At 53.1% G+C, this 22,105-nt stretch overlaps 2 protein-coding genes across 5 annotated transcripts; one reads left to right on the top strand and one right to left on the bottom strand.

Annotated features, from left to right (window-relative positions):
• Positions 1 to 2,525: 2,525 nt before the first annotated feature.
• Positions 2,526 to 3,594, bottom strand: TMEM203 (transmembrane protein 203). Its single transcript, XM_020809129.3, has one exon. It carries the CDS (start codon positions 3,451 to 3,453, stop codon positions 3,001 to 3,003), a length of 453 nt encoding a protein of 150 aa, XP_020664788.3. The 5' UTR covers positions 3,454 to 3,594; the 3' UTR covers positions 2,526 to 3,000.
• A 50-nt stretch (positions 3,595 to 3,644) lies between these two features.
• On the top strand, positions 3,645 to 22,053 carry NDOR1 (NADPH dependent diflavin oxidoreductase 1). 4 transcript variants are annotated; one of them, XM_072985084.2, is made up of 15 exons: positions 3,648 to 3,975; positions 4,574 to 4,708; positions 5,147 to 5,224; positions 5,757 to 5,854; positions 6,067 to 6,165; positions 6,802 to 6,903; positions 7,689 to 7,901; positions 8,370 to 8,491; positions 9,225 to 9,445; positions 9,855 to 9,962; positions 10,720 to 10,834; positions 11,255 to 11,401; positions 11,979 to 12,097; positions 20,164 to 20,258; positions 21,578 to 22,053. In XM_072985084.2, the coding sequence occupies exons 2-15, from the start codon at positions 4,574 to 4,576 to the stop codon at positions 21,720 to 21,722; spliced, it is 1,797 nt and encodes a 598-aa protein (XP_072841185.2). In that variant the 5' UTR covers positions 3,648 to 3,975; the 3' UTR covers positions 21,723 to 22,053. The 4 variants fall into 4 exon arrangements, with proteins under 4 accessions (XP_072841187.2, XP_072841185.2, XP_072841186.2 ...); XM_072985085.2 differs by lacking the exon at positions 6,067 to 6,165; XM_078382637.1 differs by lacking the exon at positions 7,689 to 7,901.
• Positions 22,054 to 22,105: the final 52 nt, after the last annotated feature.

Genomic DNA, 22,105 nt, shown 5'->3' with positions numbered 1-22,105 from the left:
ATTGGTCAAAATGTCGGACGGGGAAAGCATTGAGGCTCACGCCTCCTTCGTCAGAACGGGGCCCGCCTATCCGGGTGACCTGATCAGCTTATTGGCTATAAACGATACGAGTGCCCGCCTTCGCACCTGCGCCACCAATTGGTGGTATGAGTGTGTGCAAGTTCCTCGTTCATGGTGGCACACCCCTGCTGCCTATTGGCCGTTTCCTGTGCCCATCTGGCTACGACTCCGCCTATTGGCCAGAAGGGAAAGCCTTCCAATCGGTACCTCCCCTTCCTTTGCCATTCATTCAGTCATTAAGATATAAACCTCTTCCTAGTTAAACAATTAGGATCGCCCTTGAGGAGTCTTTATTAAGATACGGGGTGTCTCTGAGCATGTGCAGAGTGCCTTTCTTGCACCAGCCACGCCCATGAGAATCAGCTCCCTGGGAGCAACCTGAACAGCCCACAGTGGAGGATGATAGATCATGGGATTCATTTATCATCATCATTACTAATTGCCCCTCTTGAAGTTCCTGAACAATCTATTTTTCAGCAATAATATTAGTCTCATTATTAGTTCCAATATTTGGAGTCCTGTTTTCTTTTACAAAATTATTCTGTTCTTCTAGATATAGCAGAAAACGACAGATAGTTTAGAGACGAACGAGTCTTCTCCAACCACCTCCCCAGGACACATTGCAGGGATAATCCATATGGGTCTTTTCTTCCATAAATCTGCCCTGCTTCCTGCTAAACCAGTCTAGTTCTGCATTCATCACACTTTTCTTGGGAGTGTCCTGGCTATTCAGCCCCGTCAGGTGTTGCATTTATTACTTTCCCCTTTCACTGCACAATTTCTCCAAGGAGTTCAGAACATTCTCCCCTACCTTCCCAACTACCTTGTGAGATCAGGCAGGAAGAGAGTGAGTCACACAGGTGAATAAGGACTGGACGTTAGGCCTCCTCTCTCTCCTAGAAAGAAGGAAAATGGCCATCTACTTCATCTTAGCTTGCACGTTTCACAGCACAGTCTTGGCCCTGAACACAAGTTCCATTAAATTCCATTCATATTGACCAAAGACAGAAAGAATAAAACCCTGTGACAGCTCTTCTTTATCATCTTCTCTTTATCATCTTTTGCAAAATAGCAACTCTCAGTCCCAGCCCATATGTAAGCAAAACAGTTTCATTTCATGAAATACTTCAGATAAAAACCATGAAATGAAGCCACAGGTTACCATTTTCTTTTGATATATTTGCGAAGGCTTTCACGGCTGGGATCTAAGATGCCGGCCACAGAGACTGGCGAAAGGTTAGGAAGAACGACCTTCAGAACACGGCCAAAGAGCCCGAAAAACCCACAACAACCATTTTCTTTTGACATTCCCCATTGTGGCTGCTAAACCTTTTACACAGGGAGCTGTCTTTCTCATTTCACCTGCGTTCTCCTCCTCTGCTGCCTCCTACTTCTGGCTCCACATTTGGGTTCCTTGCTGGACAGAGGCCCATTGACTAGAGAAACTGAGGCCTTTAACCTGTGCCAGCCTCAGGGCCCATATGTCTCTAGAGAGCCTTGCAGCCCACAGCTCCAACTGTTTCCCCACAATTGCCAAGATCTGCCATGGAACACAACATAAAACAAAAGGATACCTTTGAATACATACAAAGTATTTCCCTCACCAGGTAGCGATCCCCTGCTTGCATTCACTGAAAAATAGGCATGCATCTTGATGGACTGAAGAGCTCCCAAATTTTTAATATAAAAAAGGATACAGGGAAATTAACATAAGCAATTCCTTTGGGGGATTCTCCTATAGTCATCATTGATTCCAATGACAGGAAAAACTATCCCAAATAAACATTAAGGAGAATTTACTGAGAACGAGAGTTCTTTCCACAGTAGAATGGTCTATTTTGGAAGTGATGGATCTCCTATGGAGGGTGAATGGCCATCTGTTAAGGATATTTTAACTACAGTGGACCCTTGACTTACAGACGGCTTGATTTACAGACTTTTTGAGTTACAGACTTCTCTGGCCGCAAAATTTAGGTTTGACTTGCAGACTGAGACTTGACTTACAGACAAGAAAAAAACCAAAATGGAACAAAAACGGCCTGTTACGGGATTAATCGGTTTTCAATGCACTGTAGGTCAATGGAGACTTGACTTACAGACTTTTTGACTTGAGAACCGCCTTCCAATACGGATTAAGTTCTCAAGTCAAGACCCCACTGTACTGACATTAAAGATGGGAGGAATGAGATGACTCATGATTCTATGCTTCTACAGCTATGGTAGCTCATAGTTACAGCAAGATCTCTCCTTTCTCATGCATCTGACTCATTCCTGCCCCGCTATTTAAATGAATTCTGTGTTACTACGTACATCTTGTGATAGTGAAGTTAATTTCTCTGTGAAACAGGCTTTATCTCTCTTGCCAGTGGATTTCACAGGGTGCTCCCTAGAGCCAAATTTTGACATTCTCTAGAAAAACTATCCCTCCCACCGTCCCCCGAAGAGGCAGGGAGAAGGTGCCCAAATATATTTACATCTTTATTCATAAATAATCATCTGACTCAGGCCTTCCTGCAGTTTGGTAACATTACAGCGAACAGAGAAAATTCTAAAGTCCTGCGTCAACGCCGCATGAAGACCCGCGTCGGCTCCAAGCCCAAAATCCTTAAACAGCTTTCGGTGCCAATTTGTTCGTCTTTGGAGTCTGTGTATAGTGAGGATCTGGCATGTATGACATATGCCAGTCTTTGAACTTAGTTCCTCCAGATGCTGGCTCTGAGGACAAGAATCTCTGTGCAGGTGTGTGATCTTGGAGCGACGGCCAGAGGCTGCCCCTCAGGGTGGTCCCAGGACCCCGTATGATCCTCCTGCTGAACGGGCAGTGCTGACCCAAGAGTCAAGTGAGAGGGAAGGTCGGCCTGCGGCTCCCAGCGAGGCCTTCTTCCTCGTCATCCTCCTCTCCTTCTTCCTCCCCCGGGGGGTGGGGTGGGGTTGGTTGGGCTAGTTGACCCGGCAGGCGCGGATCATGAGGAGCTGGAGGAGGATGAAGACGGGCGCCATGATGAGGCCATACCAAAGCTCGTGGCTCTGCTCGCCCAGCTTCTGGCAGAGCAGCATCTCGAAGACGAACTTGAGGCTGAGCAGGGTCAGGATCCAGAAGAGGCGCAGGACGGCCAGGCGCTTCTCGCCGTCCTGGAAGAGCCGCACCGAGACGATGGCCGTGAAGTAGGTGCTCAGCCCGTCGGCGGCGAAGAAGGGCCCGAAGACCCCCCACCAGCTCAGCCCCGCCGCCGCCCCTGCCGCCGCTCCCGAGGAGGAGGAGGAGGAGCCCCCGCCGCCGTCGACTTTCAGCACCAACAGCACCGAGGCGGCCAGCAGGGCCAGGCCCTGCAGCAGCAGCTCGAAGGGGGCGAAGCCCAGCCACTGGACCAGCTCCCGCAGCGAGAACAGCATCGTCCCCCCCGCCCAGGAGGGCCCCGGACAGGCGAGGCAGGGCAAGGCAAGGGGCGGCAGCGGCGGGGAGGAGGAGGAGGAGGCCCGGCTGGGCGGCAGAAACCGCCGCCGCTGCTTCCCCAACGCTCAACGCAAAGGGGAGCCTGCTTCCGCTTCCGGCGCGCTCGAGTGACGTCACCGGAAGCGGCGCCGGGAGAGAGCGAGAAGGAACGCCGGCTTCCGGCTTGAGGCGGAATGCCCGGCCGGCTGAGGCGGAAGCGGAGGGGCTCCTTTGGGCGCTGAGGGCCTTCCCTTCAGTGGGGTCTGAAGAGGGGAGGGAACCCCGTAGTTGCAACTCCCAGAATCCCCTCCTCTGGCCATGGCGCCCGGAGGATTCTGGGAACTGTAGTCCCAGCCCGCCCGCCTGCCTGCCTGTCTCTCTCCCTCCTGCGGGGGCTGGGAGGGCCAGGACGGTTCCCTCTGAGTCCGCCTCCTCCCGGCCTCTCTTCTCCCCCCCCTCCCCACCACGAACAGCCCTGCGAGGTAGGCCAGGCCGCCTTGAGGGGCGTCGGGGTTGGGGTTGGGAGCAGGTGGTGTGTGTGTGTAGGCTAGGAAGAAGCCCAGGGAAGCCAGGCCGGGCGGGTCTGGCCCCGGTGCCGCCAGCCCACGGAGGGAGGGAGGAAGAGGAGGAGGAAGAGGAAGAGGCAGCCCCTGCCCTCTCAGCTGGCTGGCTGGGGACACACACACACCCCAAGGGCCCCTTTTGCCCTTGCTGTCCTGAGGGAAGCTCGGCTTTAGGGTCGGGTCTCCTACAGCCACACATACACTATCATCCTCACTTAGTCACACACACACACCCCATGGTCCTCTTTGGCTCCCACACACACTGTTGTCTTCTTTTGCTCACACACGGACACGCACACCCCCATCCTTTCTTTCACACACACACACACAGCATCCTCCTCTCTTGCTCTCTCTCCCCCACTGAAGCCCTGTATCTGGTCTGCTCCTGCGGTTGCCCAAATTCCCTCTGGCTTGCCACCCATTCTCCTGGGGAAAAGCTTGCTCACCCAGCGGAAGTCCTTCCCCCCACCCCCGGCTTCTGACGAAACATTTTTCTTGCTCTGTCCATTCCTTTTAGATGGCGGAGCGAAAGATCCTCATCCTTTTCGGCAGCCAGACGGGCACCGCCGAGGACACGGCGGAGAGAATCGGTCGGGAAGCCAAGCGGCGCCATTTCCAGTGCAAGATCGAGGCTTTGGACAACTACAATGTGGTGAGCATTCGTGCCATGGCCACACCCAGCAGTTCAGCACACACATCAGCATGTGCTTATAATGTGCAGGAGATCTCACTGGCTAATCCTCTGAGGTAGTAGAGAGTTTTAAGGAGCTGCTTTATGGAGAAAACAAGAGCAATTCCAAAGGAGCTTTGAAACAGGAACCTTGGAAGCAGCCTCACGCTGCTGAGTCCAGACCCTGATCTGTGTTAGTCCAGTTGTTGGAAGCTCTGGCCTCCCACGGCTCTCCAGAGTTCAGCAAGAGATTTTCTCATGCCGTTCCTTGGTATTCCCCCACCCAGTATGGAGAAGTCCTGTCCTTGCTGAGCTTCCCATACCTGGTGAGACTGGAGTGTTCACGGCAGTGCAGCTGGTCTTTTTTCCCCCTCTCCAGTGGGCTAACCCACGTGATCATTCTGTTTCATTTTTGTGCAGGCCTTCCTCATCCATGAACCGCTGGTGGTGTTTGTCTGTGCGACCACCGGGCAAGGAGACCCTCCTGATAACATGAAGGTCAGATGTTTCACTGACAGATGTCCTGGGGGGGTTTGGAATTGGTGGCATGACCCCAAAGGGTGCTGTTCACCTGGCCTCACCCTCTCTGTCCTTATTCTCGGGGGTTTCCCAAAAGCTGAAGCTGTTCCTGTCCTTACTCGCAGACATCCTGGGGTCGGATGGAGGGAGATCACTGCCAGGGAGTGGCAATCCTTACGTAGAGTTCTGCCACTAGCTTATGGACACTCTGTATGTCCTTGGTCACACCACTAATACATCTAGTTGAATACTGTCTACCCAGGTGGCTACAGCAGTCCTGGGTTTTAGGCACAGCCCAAACTCTAGTTATCAGGGGTTGAACTTGGGAATATTATGTGTGCAGAGCAGGACTTAGTTTGGAGCCCCTGCTCCTCTTTCTCCTCCTCATTGTCCCCTTTAGTTTAATTGCGGTAGGTTGCCGTTGCAGTTACCTGAGAGAAAGTGACTTGTGAGGAGAGACTGCACAGCCCTGTGCTTTAACACCTGTCTTCTTGGTTTGGACCTGCTCCAGAATTTTTGGAGGTTCCTGTTCCGGAAGAGCTTGCCTCCCACTTCTCTGTGCCAGATGGACTACGCCGTCCTGGGGCTCGGAGATTCTTCGTACCCCAAGTGAGTTGCACGTTCGCCTCTGCAGGGACTAGGCAGGAAAAGGCAGCAGGCAGGGGTCTGTGTCTTTAGTCAGGGTATTTATGCTTTGGCCCGGCTGGTTTAGTCCAGCAACTGGTTGGCTGGGTTTTTCCCAGCCCCGAAGGAGCCTCGAGGGCAGGACGTTTGGGAAATGATGAGCCGAGGGCCATCTCTTTCCTGTCTCGCCTTTCCAGGTTCAACTTTATCGGCAAGAAGTTGCACAAGAGACTTTTGCAGCTGGGGGGCAACCCCCTCGTGCCTGTGGCATTGGGAGACGACCAGCACGATTTGGGGTAAGGAGCGCCCGTGAGGCAGGAGCTCCCCGGTTCAGACCCACCCGCCTGCTCACGGGATCCCCGCCAGAGGCCCTGGAGAGCTGTGTCTGCTGCTGGTCAGAATGGCTCACCGACACAGGCCAAGTGGGCCCGGCTGCTGGCAGCGGGTGAAGCCACTTCCCAGCAGCGCCCTCTTTTCACACAGCAGCATCAGCCCAGTCTATCCCAGTGTTGCAGACACTGGTTGGCAGCAGCAACGGCCCTTCTGTGGTCTCTTCCCCAGCCCCGTCTTAAGAGGGAAGGGATTGGGGCCAGTACTTTCTGCCTGCAAAGCAAGAGCCCTGCCTCTGAGCGGCAGCCCTATTGAGTTCTGCAGGTGCACCAGAATGAGACCCCAACTCCTTTTGGTGGAGCGGGTTGTGGTCTCAGGTTGAGGACGGCACCCCCTGCATGTTCAGGCCCACTGTGGCTGCCCTTTTCCCTGAACCTGCAGGTACAGAGGGAAGGAGGCAGATATGCACAGATCCCCATGGAGCGGAGGGCCCCTTCCTTGTGAAATTGGGGTTGACAATCACGGTTCTGGCTTTGAAACAAGCTCTCTTCCCCCCCCCCCCCATTTCACATGGCTTGTTCGCTTTCCTTTGCTTTCTGCAGCCCAGATGCCGTGATTGACCCCTGGCTTTTGGACTTGTGGGGAAAGATCCTGGCTTTATATCCTCTCCCACCCAGCGTCCATGTCATCAGTCCAGAAATCACGTGAGTATCAAGGGAAGCTTTTCAGTGGGTGTAGATAAAAGTTACCTTTTAAAAGTCCCATTGATCTCAGTGCAAGTTACCTCTGAGCAGACGTGAATGGAGTTGCGCGGTCAATGTGCCAAAACAGGAACTGTAAAAATAAACATAGGCGATCTGCCGAAGCAAGCAGCATGGGCAGACTGAGCTGTGCTCCAAACATGGATGCTTCCAGGTCGGCTTTTCCCCACCGCTTAGAGTTCGTTAGGGCCTTGGTCCCTCCTCCTGCAGTTTGAATAATGTCCCCCCACTTGCCTTGTAAAGGGTCGGTGAGGATTCCCACTCCATAATGCAGGCAAGGAGCTTTGATCTGGATTTTCTGGGCTGTCTGGCCGTGTTCTGAAGGTTTTTCCCCCCTAACGTTTCACCAGTCTCTGTGGCCGGCACCTTCAGAGGACAGAGGACAGAACTCTGTCTGTCCTCTGGCTCTGACTCCTGTCCTCTGATCACCATAGTCACCCAATCTCCTGAAAAGACCAAAAGCTGATCCCACAGCTACAAATGCTCAACTATCCCACACACTGCACCAGAGCACAGACAGAGTTCTGACTCCCCTGTCCCCTGAAGAAAAAAACCCACAACAACCGTCGGATCCCGGCCATGAAAGCCTTTGAGAATACATAGAACAAAAGTTATTTTCCTCTGTGGCTGCTCGAAATGCCTCCATCCTGTTCCCCTCTCGGGTGGTTCAAGAAAGAGAGTTTTTGTTATGATGACTGACGGCTGTCCTTTTGCTTTCTCTCCCACAGTTTGCCGCCCAAATTTGCCTTTCAGTTTCTGGAAGGGGCCTCTGGGGAGGACCTCCGCGAGGGCTCCCCTCAGCAAGAGAGGTCCTCCGGAGGGGCCCCTTCCGAGCTGCACCCTTTCCCGGCACGCCTGGTGTCAAATCAGAGGGTGACGTCGGAGTCACACTTCCAAGATGTCCGCCTCATTCAGTTGGACGTGACCAGCGCTGGCATTGAGTGAGTTCCTTCCTCTAGCCTTGCGCTGACTTCTCGGGAGCCCCCGAGCGACATTTTCTGGGAAGGGCAAAGAAAACAGAGAATGCTCCAGGGAAACTCCGCTTTCAGCTTGAAAGAGGTGTCAGAGAACGGGTGGCGGAAAGGCCGTCGTCCTTTCCTCGTTCTTGGATGGGGACCCCAGAGAGTTTTGCTGATCCAAAGAAGGGAGGTCTGGGGGAGGAGGGCGGGCTGGCAGGCAGGCAAGTAACCTCTGAAGTGGGGTCTTCAAAGGGGCCAGAGCGTGTGATCCCAGGACATCCTGTGAGCTTCAAGGGGATCTGAGCCTCCCCCTGTGAAAACCAAGCCCTTCGCCTGCTTCACCACCTCCGCTGTGAAGGCAGGGAGCAGGAAGCCAAAGAGCCAAGAAGGGCCTGTTCAGCTGGCCCTGCATGAGAAGGAGTCTACTCGGAGGCCGCTTCTTTTTTGCAGATACACCGCTGGCGATGTAGTCATGATCCAGCCCCGCAACGCTCCTGAGGACGTGCAACTCTTTTGCAATCTCCTTCGTCTGGACCCTGACAAGCGCTTTGTGCTGAAGCCAACGGATCCAGGTACCAACATGGCCCAGAGGGGCGGTAGAGCAGGGGTGGATGTTCTCTCCGTCCAGATATCAAGACAGCCTCTAAGTCTTTTGGAAACTCCGTCACCCTCCTGGCTTGTACGGGGCTATTCTGAGTCCACCTGTGATCTGGCTGTCTCAGGGCCTACGGGCAAGGAAATCTAGGATCTTCTCCTGGAAGTGTTTGTCACTGGGCACCACTAGGCAGAATTACCAAGGCTGGCCCGCTTTTCTGCAGAGTAAGGTTGCCCGGGGAGCAGTACTGGGAGGGAGGCTAGCTGCCCCAAAGGAAAAGGAGCTGAGGGGCTTCCTCCTTGGTGCCCTGCCATGTTGGACACCTGACTAGAACATTCTAGTATGAATCCAAGCAGTTTTAAATGGTCGACAAAGTCCATAAAAGGCAAAGAACCAAAGCATTTTTAAAAGAAATATATCTTTTGAAGGGAGAAAGCTTCCTCCCTCTGGATAGCGCACACTCACGTGAAAAAGAAAGTACACCCCCTTTGAATTCTATGGTTTTACATATCAAGACCTAATAAAAATCCTCTGGTCCTTAGCTTTCGGTAAATACAACCTCAGATCAACAACAGCACACCGTGTCATGATTAATTTTCCCAAAATAAAGTCAAAAATGGAGAAGTCATGTGTGAAACTCCTGATCTGGGTAATGGATGCCTTCCGGGCCGCCACCGTGTTCATCCGTTTCCCTCTTGCCCCACTTACAGGCACCCCTCTTCCCGCCCACCTGCCCCAGCCTTGCACCCTCCATCACCTGGTGAGCCACTACCTGGACATCACCTGCGTCCCCCGCCGCTCTTTCTTTGAGCTTGCGTCCCACTTCTCGACCAACGACCTGGAGCGAGAGAAGCTGCAGGAATTCAGCTCCGCGCAAGGCCAGGAAGAGCTGGCCGCTTACTGCTACCGGCCCCGCAGGACCACGCTGGAGGTAGGGAGGAGCCGGAGGCAAATTGGGAAATGGATTAAAATTCTGCACCCGGAAGAGCCGGCTTTTCTGCGATTGGCACATTTTTGTTTCCTTCCGACTCTGTTGATAATCACGGAACGAAGCAGGGAGCGGCGCAAATCATCCCTCTCTTTGGCTTCTGAATTTTTCGTTTAAACTCTTATGACTAAAAAAGACTAGAAATGTGTGATTGGAAAGGAAGGCAGGAGATTTTCGGCGGCTTTCTCAGCCCGCGGCCACCGTTTGCCCGAGGTCACCCATTTACTTCCCTAACCAAGAGAGGTTTACCCACATCTTGGTCTAACCCTGTCGCCACTCTGCCCTTTTTTAAAAAAATTATTTTCGGAGCATTCCCCGGGCTCCTTGTTTGCTCCTCTTCCTCTCCTTCCAGGTCCTGTGTGACTTCCCCCACACCACTTGTGCCATTCCGTGCGATTATCTCCTCGACCTCATTCCACGGATCAGGCCCCGAGCCTTCTCAATCGCGTCCTCCATGCTGGTAAGGAAGGGGGAAGCATTCACAACAAGGCGGACGGGTGTGTGTTACTGGAAGGTGTAGCCCCAGACTTAGACGGCAAAAGGGACGGCTGGGGATGGACGTAAGGTGAAGCTCCTTGAGTGGGGAGACGAGGAGGCTTGCAAATCAGGATGGTTCTCCTTCCCCTCCACAGCCTAGCAAAGGAATAGAGATCTCTGCAGAAGTTGGGGGGCTTTCAGTGGAGACAATGCATAAGAGCAGCAGCTTGGCTTGCCTTCGGCCGCCTGCGATGGGCAGAGAGGGGAGCGATGCCAGGCTGATTGCTAACACCCAGGCAGCCCTTGCCTCTTGTCTCCGGAAGCCCAGCAGGGTATCCTGTTGCTCCCCCATCATGAATTCTCTGGCCAGGGAAAGGTCCCCTGTCCGTGGCCTGTGCTTCCGCCCGCGTCCTGCAGGTGGTGCTAGCCCGTTGCCGAATCCACAAAGCTAGAGAGCTGGTTTTTAGAGGCATGCTGGGACGAGTCCCTGGGAAGAACAGTAAGGTTAGGAAGAAGCAGGGCAAGAGGGAGAGCGCTCGTGTGAGACGGATCGATGCACTAAACGAAACCACGGCCTTTAGTTTGAAAGAACCCTGGAAAACCGAAGTTGTCGTTCAGAGGGGACGAGACCAGTCTGGACGGGCGAAGGGCCTGACTCCCCATAAGGCAGGGTCCCCCCTCCCCCCCCATTCCGCTGGGTGTCCCTTGTGTGTTCTCTGAGTCTTCTCCTCCTGCTCTAGGTCCAGCCCAACCGAATTGAGATCCTCGTGGCCGTGGTGCGTTACAAGACCCTCTTGAGCAAACCTCGGCGTGGGCTGTGTTCCACGTGGCTGGCCTCCCTCGAGCCACAGAACGGTACTTTGCGGGACACGGAGAGAAGGGGTGGGGTGGGGGGCAAGAGCACTGACCAGAGAGAGGCCTCCTGTGTCTGTGCAGTGAACTGTAGGGGGCCGGGTGGAGTGGGAAGCTGGCCGTCGAAAGCCGATCTGCTGACACAGCGGACGTTGTTTCTGTCCCCACCATCATCGCTGCCCAAGCTGTTGTCTTACACCCTGAAAGCATGTGGGAGGATCACAAGCAAAGGAGGGTAGGGGGTGGCCGAGTCCCCATCTCTTAGTTGAAGAGGGGGAGGAAGATTGTGGGGGCAGGAAAGGGCAGGGACCAAGAAACAGGAGAAGGAAGAGGAGGGGGGGAGTGGAAGAGGCCAAGTGGGCCCGGGGGGAGTCGGGAGTCGAAGTCGGAGGAGCCTTGGATCTCTTTGGTCTCTCCCACCAGGGGCGGCGAGGGTGCCTCTTTGGGTGAAGAGAGGAAGCCTGAAGTTCCCGGCCGACAGACTCACGCCCGTCCTCCTGATCGGACCCGGGACAGGAGTGGCCCCTTTCCGAGCCGCCATCCAGGAGCGTGTGGCCCTGGGCAAAGGAGGTGAGGCTTGCCTTCGAGGAAACGTCCCCTCCTGAACCTCTAGCGTGGGGAAGGCCAGGGCCGGCAGTGGTGAGAGTGAGGAAAGGTCAGAGGGTGGGTGCGTGGGGGGGGGGACCTTTGGCCACGTAGGAGGAGCCTCTCTGCCTGTGTGTTGAGTCAGCTGCTCATATCTTAGTCCCAGGTAGTCCCTCTGGCCAGAAAACAAGGCTCCTGAGGGATGGGCAGATTGAGTGAAATCATCGGCCAAGCAATCCGTCCCCATCAAAATCTGTTTCCATTGTACCAAACCCTCTGCGTGGCCCTCCGGAAGGGGGTGGGCATGTTTTCCCCGCAGGGTGCCTTCATTTCGCAGAATGGATGGCTGCCCCCTCTTTCCTTCACTGGGGCCCTTTCCACTATCGGACGGACGGATCCCCCCCCCCCCGTAGTCATTCATAGAAAGAGCTGAGGAGTCTGGACACGGCCGTCCTCTTTCATTTCCGCAGCCCTGGCAGAGAAGGAGCTGAAGCTTTAGCCGACAGATCTTCCTGCTCCTTCTTCTACGCCCCAACTTCCCTCTTCATTCTTTTCCTTGCAGGGAATTACCTCTTCTTTGGATGTCGGCAGAAAGAGAAAGATTTTTACTGCCAGGCGGAATGGGAGGCGCTGATGGAAAGGGGGCTCCTGCACCTCTTTGTGGCCTTTTCCCGGGATCAGGTCAGCTCCAGCTGTGACGTTTTGCAGGGGAGGGGGCATTTGAATCCAGGACAGTAGGGTGTCTCCGTTCCCCCCCCCCCCCGGATCCCTGAGATCCTTTGCAAGAGCCAGAGCAGAACATGTGACAGGTTCCAGGGGGGTGGGCAGCAGGATTGGGGCCGAGGCAGACTTCGAAGGTCCTGCAGTTTTTTAAACCAACCCCAGAGGCTTTCCGCTGCCTGCTGACCCGAAACTGAGGTGGCCCCCTGTTACATAACAGCACTGATGTTACCTGTCTGTCATGGGTTTGGAGGGAAAGTTCCATCCTATGGGGAGTGGAAGGCGGGACATCAGGAGGAGGGGCTGTACTGTATAAATATGTGATGCCTGTGTGGTGAAGGGAGATGCTGAGACAGACTGTGAGACACTGGGTTGGGACGAAGCAGCAGCTGGGGAAGAAGAAGCTGTTGTGGGAGTCTGGGTGTCTGACAGGGTACTACTGTGTGTCAGAGTACCAACCTGATAAGTTCAGGTGTCTGTGGGTTAGCCAGAACTGATGGGTTCAGGGTCTGTGCTTTAAGTTAAAGGTTCTAGGTGAACCAAACTGTATGCTTGTGTGTGTGAGAATAAGCCACGTTACTTTATTTTATTCACCTGATTGTTTTATTTACCCTGTTTGTATTTAAAATAAACCTTATTCTTTTAGGGTTTAAAAATCCATCCCTGGTCTGTGTGACTTATTATAGGGAATGGTTGGTGGCAGCTTAGTGTAACTGTGTGGCAGATCCCAGTAGGTCTGGGTTTGTCAATTTGATTGGTGTCCAGCGTGTGGGATACGTCTGGTCCAGTTGTCCAGTGGTCCAGCAAAGCCTTGGCAAGTGTGCCCAGAGCAAGGGGGGTCTAGTCAGGGACAGTCTGAGGCGCGTAGGTAATCTTCTAGGTGTACCTCACGGGGAGGTGCGCTAGTAGAAGAACGTGCCAACTGGGGAGACTTAGATTAAGGTGCTCTGAGGCAGCCTGATTTTGGCGGGAAAACGCTGAGGCAAAACTGCGTAGCAACAGTGAGCTAGCTTGCCAGCTGAGAGGCCCAGCAGAGGGGGGTAGGCTCTGACTCGATACTGTTGCAAATTTAGTGCTGAAGAACAGCAGCAATCTCTAGGGAGAGCTGGTTCTGAGGCAAAAAGGAAAAAAAGTGGTCGTTTTATTTTGAGGCTTGACTTTTTAAAGCAGCCTGTTCTGAGGGGGGTTATGCCCCTGACTCGAAGCCAAGTAGCAGACATGAGTGAAGTGAAAGACCCCCAGATTGACCAAGGTTCTGAGGATGAATTTGGCTCAGTGCAGGGTGACAGCACAGGAGAGCAGGACCCAGAACTCAGGAAAATACTCCTAGCCCAACAGCATGAACTGAGGGTGAGGGAAATGGAGGAAAGATTAGAGAGAGAAAGAAGGGAGGAAAGGGAGAAACAAAGGCAATTTGAATTAGAGCGAGAGAGAGAGAGAATGGAGAGAGAAGAAAGAATGGAGAGAGAGAAGATGGCGTTTGAATTAAGAAAACTGGAACTGATGAACCAGAACAATAATAATAATAGGGATTCTGAGGGAGGCCAACTGTCTAAGGCTGACCTGAAGAAATTCCCTGTGTACCACAAGGGAGATTGTCCTGAGGTGTTCTTTTCCTTAGTGGAAAGAGCGTTTGTGGACTTCTCAGTGAGGGAAACTGAGAAGATGACCATCATGCGATCTTTAATCAGTGGTAGCCTGGCTGAGGTTTATGCCGAGATGCCTGAGGAATTGATGAAAGATTTTGCAGAGTTTAAAAAACTGGTGTTTGCAAGACATGGGATAAATGCAGAGCAGCTGAGACAAAGATTCAGGTCCCTCACTAAAAAACCAGAACAGACTTTTACCCAAGTGGGGGCCCAATTGGTGAGGCTGCTTGAGAAATGGCTATCGCAGGAGGGGACAGAGACCTATGAACAGCTTAAAGACTTGATAGCCCTGGAACAGTTCTATTCAGTTCTGCATGGGGAATTGAAATTCCAGGTGAGGGAAAGGAAACCGAAATCTGTGGCAGCAGCCGCAGAAATCGCGGATTTTATCTCCCAAATAAGAAAGCCCTTGGGTGAGGGGAAATCTGTAGGTAAACCCAAAGAAACCTACAGCAAGTACTCTCAGGGACCAGGGAAAAGCCAGCAAGGGGGAGGGGCCCATGGTGAAGGGAAGCCCTCAGGCATGAAACCAAGCCCTCAGAATTTGGAGGGAAAACCGAAACCAGAGGAGAGAGAATCCAAATACACTAGAAAATGCTATTTCTGTCAGGGAAAGGGTCATCTGATCTCAGAGTGTGAGAAATTGAAGCAGCTAAAAGGAATGGTGCCACAGAATTCTAGTGGGACCAAGCCAAAAGCTGTGTTCTGTGTCCAGAAAGAGCAAGGCTCAGTGTCACAGAGGGAGCCTGTTGCCATGACTACTCAGTCTGGAACAGCTACCTATGCTGATCAGGCTGAGGAAAATGGTCCTCTTGTGGAGGTAAAGCGCTGCTTGCTGATAAAAACAGATTCTCAGTTGTTTGAGACAGCAGGGGTGGACGTAGGAATACTTGACCGGCAGTATAGGGGGCTGCGGGACACTTGTTCCCAGGTAACCCTGTGCCATCCAGATATTATTCCTAGGGAGTTTATAATCCCAAATGAGAGCATAAAGGTAGCAGGGATTGAGGGGCAGATAATCTCTCTGCCAGTAGCAGAGGTACCTGTCAACTTTCAAGGCTGGAGGGGAGATTGGCGGCTAGCGATTTCATCGACTCTGCCAGCAGCCGTGCTCGTGGGAAATGACCTGGCTGAACATGTGAAAAGGGTGCTAGTGATTACACGCTCACAAGCCACCACAGGGACAGTTCAGGGGGGTAATGATGAGCCAGAGACGGAAGCAGGTGGGGGGAGTTCAGAAGCTGTGGTGGAAACCTTAACCACAGACAGCAGATTTGGACAGGAGCAAAAGGCAGACGCCACTCTCCAAAAGTGTTTTGAACAGGTGACTGACGCCCAGCTAACACCTGAAACCCCAGTGAGATTTCTGGAGAAAAAGGGGATTTTATATAGAGAAACCCTGAGGAATATCTCAAAAGGGGGAGATGGGAGCAGAAGTCAGCTGGTGGTACCTGAAAAGTATCGCCCTATGATCTTACAAAGGGGTCACTCTGACATGTTTGCTGCGCACTTAGGAGTGAACAAGACACAGCAGAGAATCACACAGAATTTCTACTGGCCTGACATAGGGAAGCAGATCAGGGAGTTCTGTAAACAATGTGATGTGTGTCAAAGGCAGGGGAATAACCGCGACAGGACCAAAGCAAAGTTGTGCCCTTTGCCTGTGATTGACACTCCGTTTAAATGCATAGGGGTGGATATTGTGGGACCTTTGCCCAAGGCCACAAAGAGGGGGAACAGGTTCATCCTAACAATTGTGGACCATGCCACAAGGTATCCTGAAGCCATACCCCTGACTAACATTGAAACTAACACAGTGGCCGATGCTTTGGTGGGGTATATGTCCAGGATGGGATTTGCCTCAGAGATAATCACAGATTTGGGCGCATCGTTCACATCAAAGCTCATGAAACGCTTATGGCAGATCTGTGGAATTAAGCACAAGGAAACCACTGCTTATCATCCTGAAAGCAATGGGTTAACTGAGAAGTTCAATGGGACTCTAATGCGCATGATTAGGGCTTACTTGGCAGAGAATCCAAACAATTGGGACCAGAAGCTGCAATCCCTTTTGTTTGCTTATCGATCAGTGCCACAAGCCAGTACCGGGTTTAGTCCATTTGAACTTCTATTTGGGAGACGGGTGAAAGGGCCCCTTGATTTGATCAAACAAAATTGGGAGCAGATCACCCAGGATGACCCACAAGACGTTGTGACTTACATAGACACCTTGATGAATGACCTAAAGCGAAATCTAGAGCTGGCAGCAGAAAACCTGCAAGCGCAGAAGGTCAAACAGAAAACATGGTATGACCGCAAAGCTAGAGAGAGGCACTTTGACCCGGGGGAGGAAGTGCTTTGGCTTAGGCCCTGCAGAGAGAATAAACTGCAGCTCAAATGGGCAGGACCATATAGGGTCATTTCCAAGATGTCAGACCTGAAATACCTAATAGAGCAGGAGGAGAACCAAGCAAGGAGGGTGGTTCATGTGAATGCCCTAAAACCCTACTACAGAGGGGAACAGAGGGTTCTATTTGCTATAAAAGCAGCTGAGAGTGAGGAAGCTGAATTACCCTTCTGGGAGGGTAGAGGGGAAGTAAAATACAACCCAGAGGAGGTAAAGATCAGTCCTGCACTCACCCAAGACCAGCAGCAAGAACTAAAAATGCTGCTTAGTAAATATCAACAGGTGTTTTCCAACAAGCCGGGGATAGTGAAGGGAGTGATGCATCGGATCCACACAGGGGATGCACCCCCGCAGGCAGTATCCCCATACCGAGTAACGGGACCCTATAGGGACAAGGTGCGGAAGGAGCTGGACGAAATGCTGAGGGAGAACATAATCGTCCCCTCTTCTAGTCCTTGGTCCTCTCCGATAGTCCTTGTGGACAAGCCTGATGGGAGCATTAGGTTTTGTGTCGATTACAGGAAATTAAACCGTGTAACCACTCCTGATGCCTACCCAATGCCCAGGCTAGACAACCTGATTGAAACCATAGGGGGTTGTCGGTTCATCTCATCATTGGACCTGGTAAAGGGATATTGGCAATTAAGAATTGATCCCAGGGATCAAGAAAAGACTGCCTTTTGCAGCCCTTTTGGTCTCTATGAGTTTCGAGTCCTGAGCTTTGGTCTCAGAAATGCACCAGCCACATTCCAAAGGCTGATGGACCAGACCTTGGCAGGGCTCAGTGACTTTACAGTGGCCTACATTGACGACATAGGGATCTTCAGTAATACCTGGGAAGATCACCTGATACACCTGGAGTTAGTGCTGCAGAGGTTAAGTGCAGCAGGGCTAACAGTAAAGGCCAGCAAGTGTCAGCTGGGTAGCCCAGAAATAAAATACTTGGGTCACATGGTAGGGGGAGGAGTGATAAAACCCCTGGAGGCCAAAATAGAAGCAGTTCGTGATTGGCCTAGACCCAACACCAAGAAAAAAGTCAAATCATTTCTTGGGTTGGTGGGCTACTACAGAAAGTTCATCCCGAGGTTTAGCGAGATTGCGGCTCCGCTGACCGATCTGACGAGGAAGAAGGCTGATGACCGCATCCCGTGGACCAGCGACTGTGAGGCGGCGTTCCAGAGGTTGAAGGAGGCGCTAATCAACTATCCAGTCCTGCGTGCTCCAGACTTCGACCGGGAGTTCATCATCTACACCGATGCGTCTAACAGCGGGGTAGGAGCAGTTCTGTGCCAAGAGGATGAGAATGGTGACCAGCATCCAGTGTCCTACCTGAGTAGGAAACTTCAAAAAGGTGAGAGACATTTGGCAACCGTGGAGAAGGAGTGTTTGGCCATAGTCTACGCGATCCAGAAGGCCAAGCCTTACATCTGGGGAAGACATTTTGTTCTGTGTACTGACCATTCACCATTGCAATGGTTAAAGACAATGAAAACCCACAATAGCAAACTTATGAGGTGGGCTTTGAACTTACAGGACTATGACTTTGAAGTGAAGGTGGTCAGAGGGTCAGTGAACTGTGTTGCTGACGCCTTATCAAGAAGACCTGAAGAATGAAGACGGCGAAAGAACATGGACTATATGTATATAATGAAAACAAAAAGTTAAAATGTACCTGGTTTTAAATTGGTTTGTATTAATAAAGGTAAATTGGTGTAATGTATATGGTAAATGTTTGAAATGCCTATTTGCTATGTTTAACTTGGAGTGTAAGTATATGTAAGTATTATAGGGTATGTATAACTGTTGTTGTATGTTTTATACAGGTTGTTTTTTTGGTGAAAAGCACCTTAGCTTTCCCCCTACAAAACAACTTATAAAGAGGGGAGGTGTTACATAACAGCACTGATGTTACCTGTCTGTCATGGGTTTGGAGGGAAAGTTCCATCCTATGGGGAGTGGAAGGCGGGACATCAGGAGGAGGGGCTGTACTGTATAAATATGTGATGCCTGTGTGGTGAAGGGAGATGCTGAGACAGACTGTGAGACACTGGGTTGGGACGAAGCAGCAGCTGGGGAAGAAGAAGCTGTTGTGGGAGTCTGGGTGTCTGACAGGGTACTACTGTGTGTCAGAGTACCAACCTGATAAGTTCAGGTGTCTGTGGGTTAGCCAGAACTGATGGGTTCAGGGTCTGTGCTTTAAGTTAAAGGTTCTAGGTGAACCAAACTGTATGCTTGTGTGTGTGAGAATAAGCCACGTTACTTTATTTTATTCACCTGATTGTTTTATTTACCCTGTTTGTATTTAAAATAAACCTTATTCTTTTATGGTTTAAAAATCCATCCCTGGTCTGTGTGACTTATTATAGGGAATGGTTGGTGGCAGCTTAGTGTAACTGTGTGGCAGATCCCAGTAGGTCTGGGTTTGTCACACCCCCCTCTCCCCTTTCTCTCTCCCCTGTGCCACCGAAGGGCTGTGAGCTGGGTTGCCAGTCGGGGAGCCCTTGGCTCTAAGAAACTTCCCCGTCGCGGTTCGCGTGATCAGAAAAGAACCAAGAGCCCAATGGTGCCTTAAAGGGCTGCAGGTTTTCTTTGGCAAAAGGCTTCCGGGGACCAGAGGCTCCTGCTTTGAAGGGAGGCACCTCCTGCCCACAAAAGCTTCTGCCAGAGGAAACCAGCAGGTCTCTTGAGCTGCCACGACGCTCCGGGACTGTTTGGTTCTTCCTTGCCTGCCCCCCTCCCGCTTGTACGTGGCCGTGGAAGCCTCACCCGCCACCAAAGGGCAGGGGCCGCAGGTGGGGTGGGCATCTTGAGCAGGGGTTGCCCTGTTTCTCCTTCATGCCCCGGGCTTCTCAAGCTTGCTCGGCAAGGCTCCCTCTGCTTACTTGGCGCAGCCTGAGCCTGGTACTGAAAGCCTGACCTCGGAAAGGTGATTTGGTGCGGTTAGGATTTCCTGCGGCAGAAGGAGAAGCCTCCAACCCTGCCCAACAGAGGGAAAGTTCACATATATATGTTGTTGGCCTGAAACTAAGATTTTCTCTGTGTGTGTGTGTGCGTGCGTGCATACACACACGAATCCATCCGTCCTCCCTGGCCAGTAGTCCTGCGTTCCTCTTTCTCCCCCTCTTCCTCCTCTCCCAGTGGCCCCATTTCCCCGTGGAACGGCCTTCCTACCCAACGGGGCTCATTTGTCCTGGGCAGATAGCTCAGCTCTGACCAAACGTCCCGGAAGCGCCCCGTCAGAGGGAGAGAAGCAGGAACAGGGCAATTAGAGGCCCAGCCTTTGACTCAGGCCCGCTTCCGCTGCGCGAGAGACATGTCAACATGTGCCCTTCGCCTGCCTGCGCATGTTCCACATTCCTGTCTCTTCCCAGCCGAGGCTCGAACCACCTCTTAGTTGTCAGAGGTCCAGGAAATACAGGCGGCTTTGCGTGGCGTGAATTCACACACACGTGTGCGTGTTGTCGGCAGAGGGGCCTGGGAAAACCCTGGGAGCAGCTCAGACCTTTGGGGATTGTTCTGTTTTAGTTAGGGGGGGGGAATGTTTCCGAGTGGCACAGCAGTGGGGGTCCTGGGGTGTGTGTGAGGGGAGGCATAAAAGGATGGATGACCAAAAATGACCATAAAAGGACTTCTGTGGGTCTAAAGCCCATGTGAAGGGCAGAGTCTGTCGTGACCCTAGAGAGGAGGGGTCGATTAGATAAATGGACAGATCAGAGATATTAAGGCAGAACATCCCCACCGAGATGTGGTCCCGGCCACTGACCCTTGAATGGACACCTCCATCTTCCGAGGCAAGGTGGTCTGGAGGACGGACAGGGGCCAGAGGGTGGAAATCCGGCCAGGTTCTCTCCTTGGCATGAACTGTGCCAGCCACCCCATCCCTCACCCTCCCCGGCTCAGTGTCACCACGCACCCACCCCCACAAGACTTTGCCTGACCCCTTCTCTGTGGTGTCACCCCCCCCCTTGCAGGAGGAGAAGGTTTACGTCCAGCACCGGCTCCGGGAGAGGAAGGAGCTTGTCTTTGACCTGGTGTCCCGCTTGGGGGCCTCCATCTACCTTGCTGGGTGAGTGCCAAGGAGCGCCAGCGGACACGGACCCTCTTGCGTCCTCGGATCCCTCTGCTTCCCCTCCTCTCTGTGGACTAACCAGAGGGAGCCGCAAAGAGCGGGGGGACCCACCTTCTTCGCCTCCTGCCTCTTCCCCACGTGCCCACCATGGGGTCTTGGGCTCCAACTTGGGATTCTCTGAGACTTGAGGCCGGGGGCTTCCTTGGGGCAGGCTTCTCTCCCTGTAATCCCCGGCCAGATCCGAAGGCGAGGCCTAGGAAGGAGGGCTGAGCTAAGCCAGAGCACGACAGGTGGGGAAGCATAGCCGCCATCTTCCCCACCAGCCGGTGACCCTCCCGGGCGGCCGACTCGACAGGTGGGGCCAGTTCATCCCTCAGCCAGGCACCTCTGCTGTCACGGGGCGCCCTGGATCCTCGATCCTCGCAAGAGGAACCTTCCCAGCCGGTACAGACCAGTTCCTCCACATTCCTGGAATATGAAGTCACGCCCGCACGGGCGCAGGCCAAGTCTTGGTGCAAAACAGAGCTTGGCCGGCCTGTTCAGGGTGATGCCAGGACGTTCCCTAACCAACCCTTTGGCTTTGCTCTCCCTTGCTTTTTGCAGTCATTTCTACCATTGCAGGGAGGTGAGCGGACGAAAGAACTCTTTCCCCCGGCTTCCCGTGTCCTCTCCGTTCGACAGACGGGCACAATTTTCAGTGTTTCCAACGATATTTATGATTCTAGACTCAGCACCTGTAGCTTCATTGTGATCTTTTCCCTCCCTCTTCTCTGCAGCGCTCCAGAGAGTGCTTCTGGTTCTCCCCCCCCCCCCTGATCCTCCTGTCCTGAATGGTGGATGCTATGCTGTGTGTGTGTGAGAGAGGCAGAGATTTGGGGTGGGGGGGCTTCCCCAAGGGCCTCCTCCGAGATGTGCAGAGGAGCAGGGCTTGGAACCCTTGACTCTTCTCATCCTGGTCCAAAATCCCTAACTGTTTTTGGCCTAGAGAGGCTCCAGACTCTCTGGGCGGTGGGTCGCTCGGGAGTTGGAATCCAGAAAGCAGCTTCTCCAAAGTCTGCTGGTGGCCCCAGCTCTGCCCTGGCTCTCGCCTACAGCTTAGGTTCTGGATCTCACTTCGCAGTCCCAGAGAGCCTCTCTCTTAGAGGTTTCCAGCTGCCTCTCAGGCTGGTGGACGTTGCTTTGCCCCCGACCCCTTTCCTTCCTCCACTAATGAACCTTCCTATGGCTATCGGAGGCTGGTCCAGCAGTTGAGCAGGGGTTGCCCCCCTGGTTTTCCCACCCGGTGACCAAGAAATCCCCCCCCCCGTCTCTTCCAGGAACGCCAAGCAGATGCCCGAAGCGGTGGCAGACGCCCTGAAGACGGTCTTCCAATCCCAGGGAGGCTTGTCTGCCCTGGAAGCCGAGCAGTATCTGGCACGCTTAGAACGGGACGGCCGCTTCCAGGCCGAGACGTGGTCTTGAGCCGCGCCGAGCCACGGAGGGCGGAGCAGGAAGGCTCTTCCGGCCAGGGCAGAACGGCTGTAGCCCAGCCCAGGGTACGGTACCAATAAAGAAAGGCTTGAGCAGCCTGGATCCTCAAGCTGGGATCTGTGGGTCCGTGATTCGTGAGCCCAACAGAGCCGGGGGAAGCGCGGAAGACGTTTGGCTGACAGCTCTCGAAATGGACTGCCCGCCCCAGGTGACTGTGGCATGGGGAGGTGCGCCCTTTCCTGCCTTGAGAAGGCAAGGCCCACTGTTTAAAACTACTGTATATTTAAAAAAAGAGGAGACCCCATAAATGCTCTGAGTGGCATCGGCTTTGTTGGTCTGAACTTTCCACGATGGGCAAGTTTGCAATCAGACAG

Source organism: Pogona vitticeps, chromosome ZW-PAR (assembly GCF_051106095.1).
Source record: "Pogona vitticeps strain Pit_001003342236 chromosome ZW-PAR, PviZW2.1, whole genome shotgun sequence".
NCBI classification, from domain to species: domain Eukaryota; kingdom Metazoa; phylum Chordata; class Lepidosauria; order Squamata; family Agamidae; genus Pogona; species Pogona vitticeps.
Note: the sequence above shows the minus strand (reverse complement) of the source record. Positions and strands in the feature narration are given on the sequence as shown.

What these genes read in the sequence shown, in the direction of transcription:
- TMEM203 (XM_020809129.3), bottom strand. Translation starts at nt 3,453, where the DNA reads ATGCTGTTCTCGCTGCGGGAGCTGGTCCAGTGGCTGGGCTTCGCCCCC.
- NDOR1 (XM_072985084.2), top strand. Translation starts at nt 4,574, where the DNA reads ATGGCGGAGCGAAAGATCCTCATCCTTTTCGGCAGCCAGACGGGCACC. An exon ending in GTCATCAGTCCAGAAATCAC is followed by an intron (nt 6,904 to 7,688) that starts GTGAGTATCAAG and finishes TCTCTCCCACAG; the next exon opens with TTTGCCGCCCAAATTTGCCT. An exon ending in CAATCGCGTCCTCCATGCTG is followed by an intron (nt 9,963 to 10,719) that starts GTAAGGAAGGGG and finishes CTCCTGCTCTAG; the next exon opens with GTCCAGCCCAACCGAATTGA.